General features: G+C 31.4%; 1 protein-coding gene across 1 annotated transcript; it reads right to left on the reverse strand.

Annotated features, from left to right (window-relative positions):
* Positions 1-2,434: 2,434 nt before the first annotated feature.
* LOC139519071 (serine protease inhibitor Cvsi-2-like) lies at positions 2,435-5,010 on the reverse strand. The gene is made up of 3 exons (XM_071310849.1): positions 4,879-5,010; positions 3,912-4,046; positions 2,435-2,617 (listed from the first exon to the last, which is right to left on the reverse strand). Exons 1-3 carry the CDS (start codon positions 4,916-4,918, stop codon positions 2,517-2,519), a joined length of 276 nt encoding a protein of 91 aa, XP_071166950.1. The 5' UTR covers positions 4,919-5,010; the 3' UTR covers positions 2,435-2,516.
* Positions 5,011-8,242: the final 3,232 nt, after the last annotated feature.

Here is an 8,242-nt window from a genome sequence, read left to right on the forward strand (position 1 = left end):
ACTACTTGGAACTCTTGGTTTAAAAAAATTTCTATCAACAAATTATGATAGGAAATGAAAGCTCTTAAGATCTTTTAAACATCGTTTCATCTGGGAGATATAATATACTTAATAGGCAGGACCTACTGGAATATTGCTATATAGTTATGACAAGGTCACAATTGAGATAACTCCCAAATGATGGCTCCTTTCATACGTCATCCTTACAGAAAAATCCTTCTAGTACTCTATAGATTTGACTTGGAAGAACATCATTCGAAACTAAGGAATGCTTTCTTCAAATTCAAAACAGTTTATAACGTTTGTTTTGATACAAACTACATTTGTAAGAATTGCTTTTTCAACTTTTACTTTTTCAATTGTTTTTTTTTTCTTCGACTAAGGGAATGGTCATTATTTATCAGCTGAGGGGGTCGGTTCAATTTTTTCACATAAATTTTTTTGTTGGCAACCCCCCCCCATCATTTTTAAAAAAACACATTATGACCCCCCCCCCCTAAGAACAAAGTTTGAAAAGTTTGACCCCCCCCCTTGAAAATAAAAAAATCAAATCAATTCAGTTGTGAGAAGGTGATGACTATAAGAATATCTGACATGTGTATGTAGGACTTGAGAATTGACAAATGTATTGTTATTTAACTTGAGCATTCATGTACAAAATGAAGTCATAGTCTATACATATTGTTGTCCCTTACTTTGAAAATGCTAGTCTAATCCTTAAATAGTAAAGCTATCAAAGACACTATATGCCAAATATGTTGATATACATGAGCATGTGCTAATTAAGATTAATGGGATGACGAAAAAAGAAAAAAAAATACAGAAAATTCTTTAATTCAATTTATTTTCCTACAACTAATAATTCTACAAATTTTATATAGATAAACTTTCAATAATGATTTTTATTCTCTATAATGAATAAATGTACATTGAATTAATTTCGTTTGATGTCACAGAATTATTTGTGAATCAAAAAAGATAAAATATCTAAAAAAAAAAAGGAAACATTTCTTGGATTTTAATTTTTCTCGATCGATCATCATATAGTTATTTGTATTGCAATCCCAATCACAGGCATTTGTCTCTGAATTCTTTTTTACCTTTATACCTTAATTTACTTAGGTATAAAGGAAAAACATCATGATCCCAATATAGAAAGTGCAACTGGAATAACACATTGCAAATATCACTAATTTTATTTCAGGTGGAAATGTTTTTCAAAATCATAAAGTGTATTGTTTTGTATGTGTGAATGCCATGGTGACCATTAAGTATTCTTATGAGGGTTTATGGAATAAAGAAGAAAGGGTCAAATTAACAGAAAATGGAAAAAAATAAAGAATAGAAAAAATAGAAAAAATAAAGAATTATAGAGAATATTGGGGGTTAAGATATAAAGAAAAGAGAAAAAAGGGCAATAATAATAATTTCATAAAATAATTATAAGATATATATTTTTTTATTCCAATTAAACATGTTAAAGGGCCAATGAAGAGAAAAATATTTTTTTACAATGATTTTTATAATTGTTACAATAATGTTGACATAAATCATAAATATGAATTTAACTATTTCAATTCTTAGATGTTAATCCACAGCCAGATCAGAGCCATACACACAAAAAAAAGGCATAACAATATATCTATTATTAATTACCAAAATGATTTAAGAATATACCAAATGATTTAAGAATACACACACCTTCTATCTCAAAAATGGCTTCAAAATGATTTAAACACTATAGAAAGTTGAATATGCATGTTCAGAAAATTTTCCAACTCATTGTGGTCAAAACTAGGTCAAAATGTTTCGTACAGTTCTTAATCTTTTGATTGTAAATTTACACATCCTGGATAATGAACCATAACAGATGACCATGATGACTGTGATATATAAAGGAGTGATCAGTTTCACTACCTTGAGAGATTAGGCATCCTTCTGGTGCTTTACACTATCAAAGATTTAATAACGACAGACAATTTATTTCACAGATTGCACATAATTTAACTTCAATATCCTCAACAATTTATATACTAGTCAGACATAAAAACTTTAATTGTGTGACCCCCCCCCCCCCCCATAAAAAATATTTTTTGATGGTAACCCCCCAGTGGTATGATATTTTTGCCAATGACCCCCCCCCCCCCCCCCCTAAAATGCACCGACCCCCTCAGCTGATAAATAATGACTGTTCCCTAATGAGTTTGATATCGTAGTTTTGGTTCTCTTTCTCATATGCATTGTCATTCTGTCTCAAAATTTGTAAATTAAATCAAAGAACTACACATAATCATGAATGTGTAAGTTCTACTATTTAAGTATCTAACATAAAACCTTATATCATATATATAAGATAAGAAATTATTCATTTCAACATAAAAAATATTTCTTTCAATAATCTCCCGTTCTGTGCATATAAACACAAATCCATACACATTTTTTGTTATTGCTTTAATCATTCAAGTATACACATATCCTGCATTTTCCAAGATGATTACTATTCTGTCTTGTATCCTCTAAAACCTAGAACATCTACATCTACCATCAACACAGTGTCTGCGTGAGTTTGAACAGGACCAACCATTTATGGCGTCGCACTCGGCTTTGCTTGTGCAGGCTAGAATAAATCATGAAACAGATTCTCTTCAATATTGTTTCTTTAAAAATGTTTATATGGCGAAAAATACTATCATGTTCGGATTTTAAAACAATAGTTCCTGTTAACCTGTCATCATTTGCAGAAATTGTAATGTTTTAAGTTATTGTACAATTTTTTTTCAACAGTCAATAAAGCATGTATTGAAACAAAACTACATTTACTTTCGATGTTAAAGCTCGTCTAAATAAAAAAAGATATAGTTGACGAACCAACTATCCACTAGAGTTTAGATGACGGTGATTTAAACACATAGTTTTTAAAATCAAAATGTAAAGGATTGATTGATTAATTATTTCATGCTAAACACTTGATGATAAGTACACTATACATGCAGGAGGAGACCAACTTAATAAATTTAACAAAAGGTACTAGGTTCTGCAAGGTAGAGCGATTATATGATGAAGTTGGGATTGGACTGCCATTGGGAATGAGGGTATGTTGGATAGGCCAACTATGAACCTGTTAAAGAGCATGACACTTCTCCTGCTATTTGCATCTGATTAAACATTCCCATTCCGAATGTATATATCCAACACTGTCAAGAAGATGTCCTAAAGGTTTTACTTTCGGAAAGAAAAACGTCCAGTGATGACCATATGTTAATACATCAGTCAATCTGACGGATAAGTGTAAATAATGAACGGAAGTTGTAAAAATATTTTCATTTGTGTCTTATCCACCTCTTATTTTCAAGCACACGGTATTTCAAACAAGTACATCTTAAACCTAAAGTATTACCAAACAGAAAAATAGCTGCTGGATGCCTTTGACAAGACACATACTTTCTTTTAATGCCAGAGTGAAATTATTTCTTTTTAAACCACTCGGAGAAAAAAGGCAGAGCTTATCGATATCCAAATCTCGTGAAAAACCCGATGATAATTGCATGAACTTTAATAGATAGGAGCGAAACCAGTGCATCGACAGGGGAAGCATTGTCCGTTATGAAAGATAAAACACAAGGAAATATGCAGGGAAAATATTATGAAAAGTGCAAAACAAATGAAACAATGCCATACATATACAAAATGTATTTCAAAGTGTTTCAAATGTGATAAAATAGTATATGAGAGTGCAGCAAAGTTCAAACTATTTTACTAATTAAGATATTTCTAAAACATGTCTTAATATCGTTTTTCAATACAAAAGTGCGACACCTCTAGAAAGATATATATAACACGTTTAAGATCTGTTGTTAGAATTATATTAACGTAAACTGTAGTTAAAGATATCATGTTTTAATCCTTCTTACCTTGTCCTCCATCAGTACTGTGTAGACAGGTGCATGTGTTTGATACACATGCCTTATGCCAATGATCTTCACACTTTATGTGGTCACAATCCCGATCAGCATTGTTAGTAGGACAATCCTCGGCACTGATATAACCTACATATACAAACAAAATATAAACGTTTTGTTGTCATGGCGGTAAATTCTACTTTACACTTAACACAACTGGAAAATAAACTAGATCATTATTTCAACTTTAAAATGGGGAAAATGCACACTGTTATGTAATTTTTCAATTTCGAATTCACGTTATTGGAATCTTGACATGCTTTACATGCGAAAAGAAAGTCATATATATATATATAGGCACTATTAATTCTGATATTCGAAATGTATGACTGTTTTATAGAGAATTGCATGTTGAATGTCTGTGCTGGAGAAGAATGATATAAAGGAGAGCCAATAATAAACGTTGTAATTTGTCCCTTCAGTTTTAAATATAGGAATATTTTATTGTCCATCTTACAATGTGTTGAACGATTTGATGGGACTTCTTCGTAAAATACTAGCACCTTATCAAAAATTAATAATCATAGTTCCTTAATTTTTTGAAAATAGCAAACACCTACTTTAACATAACTTATGTTATAAATGCGTTACAAATGAATGCGAAAAAGCACATTAAATCCGATTTTTGCATTTTAAAACCGATTTTTAACAATAATGAATAGTCGATAGGATTTCTCGAATTCGTTTAAAGAGGTTTGTTTAATGGGTGTTGGATTGGCTCTAAAGCATTCTTCAAATAGCATTGACCCAATCTTTGAAAACCTGCTGCAATGCTTTTTTTTTTTTAAAGAAATCATTTCGTTTTAAGTTTTGTTTATTTTTCTCTCGTGCTGAATATACTTGCAAATACATGGCACCTTATATCAACATACATATTTAATAAGTTCATTGTTTTAAAACATAAACTTTTCTCACTTACCTAAAAGACAGACAACGAGAAAAGCAATTACAATCTTCATGGTATACGTTGTGTGTAACGAATGATAGACTACAGCTCTGACAGCACTTTATATACGTAAAAGTGATTATCTATGCGTGCATTAAAATAGATAAAACCCTCATGGTTGACTTAAAATAAGTATGCTTCACATTAAGACTGACCGAACTATGGAACCAAAACATGTGTGCCATGTAGTAAGTAATGTAGATATCACGATCGATCTGAAATACGACTAAACTGGTTTCAAAATTCCCATTATGTTAAATGATTACAACATCATAACAATAGGGAAACAATACTATAGCCTACACCTGATTTACAAACCTCACAAACATTGATAATGCGTTGTCACAAGCATTAGAAAATTCAGTTCCATCCAACTTGCAAATTCTCCCACGTTATGTTCTATTGTATTGTTAATTTGTGTATTTCTCTATCTTAAATGTTTTTTTCTTCATATATTTGTATTGTAGTCCTGTCATGTGATGTTGTCATTTTAGTGATATATTTAACATTGCCATGAAAGCGTGAGGTTTGGATAGCCACACTACTGCCCATTTTGTACTTTAAATGTCCTGTACCAAGTTAGATAAATGGCAGTTGTTATCTTATAGTTCGTTTCTCTGTGAGTTGCATTGTCGTTTGTTTTTTTGGTGTTTTTTGTTTCACTTAAAAGAGGGACGAAAGATACCAGAGGAACAGTCAAACTCATAAATCGAAAATAAACTGACAACGCCATGCCTAAAAATAAAAAGGACAAATAGACAAACAATAGTACACATGAAACAACATAGAAAACTAAAGAATATATAACAAGAACCCCACAAAAATTAAGTATTTCTGTTGTTTCTTAGTTTCTCTCTTATATTTGTTGTGTTCCCTCAATTTTAGTTTGTAACCCGGATTTGTCTTCTCTCAATCGATTTATGACTTTCGAACAGCGGTATACTACCGTTACCGTTAGAAAAACTGTGAGAAAACATTACATCTACACCGAATTCTTCAATGGACAGATACTTATAGATTATCTTTGATCATGTCAACATGATAGATGTTCTCGCTTGAGCCGGTACGGCGAAAACGAGAAAAGCAACCGAGTTGAGATAAACAATGATTATCTTTTTATCGCTATTTTACCTATGAAGACGTTGTCAATTTCATGTCAATTTCATCAGCAAACCCACGTGCCTCCTTAGTTTCTAGCGATAATTTTCCATCTGAAGCGAGTAGCATGATATGAAAAATCATCACAAAAAAATATCAAAGAATAAATGCACAAAATAGCAATAAATTAAGATATCTCCGAGGTTCCTACACAGACACATTTAAAACAAGTACCGTAAGGAAACCCAAATTGCACATATTTTTTTTTTTTAATTTCATTTTGATTTTACCCTTATTTACTATTAGATCAATGAATTTATTTTTGAATCCTTAATGAATCATAGCAGACTGGATTTGGACCGACCTCAAACAATCTAATATTCTATAATTAGAAGTACATAAATCTCACACATTCTTAACCATGTTAACTTCACATCAGTACAAATGCCATAACTGATGTTTTATTAAGTTTTTCACCAACTTTCGGAACAATTTGACACTATACAATATGCATTTTTATATTTTTCATAGGCGTCTCATGCTAACTTAGGTAAATTTAACTTTTCCACTTTAAACCAGAAGTATTATATTATTTTGTATATCTTCTAATAATTTACGACAGATATTTTAGCTAATCTACAGTCAATTGCATCTTCCTGCCTATAATGGATTAAAAGATGAAGAAAAAGGTGCTTATTTTACGACTATAATGGACCGGCATACCTGCAGGCTAAAAACGATTTTTTTGCAAAGCCAATACCTTAAGCTAACTTTAATGCCCGTCGTAGAAAAAAGACATTTCGATATTTTTTTCAGATTTCAAAATGTGAAAAAAAATGATTTGTTGTATCTTTTGACATATAGTTTTGCATTTTATACAGAGTTTAATTGTTTACTCATAATGTAAAACTAGAGTTCCTTATTTTGTTTTCTTAATTTTGTCCATTTTCACTCAGTTTAGCGAAAGCACACTCTGTCTTATTTTAACGAAGTGGTTGCAACATTTGTAAATTTAGATTTTATTGATAATTTCATGATTTTTCGAATTAAAATGTTTTAAACCTTCTATTGTAAAGTTTCGAAGCCATTCCAAGTCAGAATTTCTTAATAAATTAACTGAAAATTGAGGGGTTTTTTTTAACTTTGTATTATAGTTCAATAAATATGATTTGGACCTCCTCGTTATTCTGATGCTCATTTAAAGATTGTAGTAATGTTTCTAAACTTCCTGTCGACAAACTGCGAAAAGCCTGGCAATAACAGAATGCATACTTGCTTTAAACATAAACTTGTTAACCCTATTTTAGCTTGCTTTGGCATTACAATTACACCATGAGTTTGGCTCTAAAAATTTTATTGAAAATCCAAGCTCTCATGTTTTTTTGTGCATTCTATTCTGAAGTACGTAGATATCGGACTAGTTTTGCAAATTTGAAAATATACAGAATCCAAAATGTCCTATGAAGCTATGTACCTAATGGTATCGCTGTATTAAGAAAAAGTGGACGTATTATACAGGAGGGAGCAGAAAATATTGACTTAAATGCTGAAACAATCGTTGGTAAAAAATACATTTCACTCCATGCCTAGAGTTGTATTTCAGTATCAAAACGAATCATCAAACGCCCACATGAGTTCCATAAAGGTAAAACGGTGACTAGAAAGATGTTTGACGTTGAATGATCCGAATATCTTATGGCATGTTTACCTTTCGACAAGCCAACATAACAGTATGGACCTCCTAGTTATTCTAATGCTTTTAGGAAGATTGTTTCTTGTTTCATCGAAAACCGAGATATATCTGTCCTGTCTTTGATATTTCTTTTTCTTTCGAGACAAAACCAAGATTCGATTCCATTTTTTTCAGAAAGTACAGAACAAATTGTTCCATTTTGGACCGGTTCTTACAAGAGGCTAAATCTGAAATTTCGTCTGTAGCCTATGCTCCGGTTACAGATGTAAAGCCGCGACATAGAAATAGTATTTACAACTTTGAAACAATTTTTAAAAATGCCAAAACGTGCTGGTCAACAATTTGCTGTGCAAACATTTGACACCTAATTGTTTGATGTTGCCCATATGTAAAATAGTCTATTTCAGACGTGTTCGAGGATGAATTTTGGTATATGAGGCTAGCTCTCACGGCTCTTTTGATTAATTTGAAAGCTTCTTCAATTGGTGTTAAGACGAAAATCGTTGATTAATATGGAACCAAATGTATGTCACAGTTCATTTGCTG

The sequence above is a fragment of the Mytilus edulis genome, chromosome 4, assembly GCF_963676685.1.
Source record: "Mytilus edulis chromosome 4, xbMytEdul2.2, whole genome shotgun sequence".
Taxonomy (NCBI): domain Eukaryota; kingdom Metazoa; phylum Mollusca; class Bivalvia; order Mytilida; family Mytilidae; genus Mytilus; species Mytilus edulis.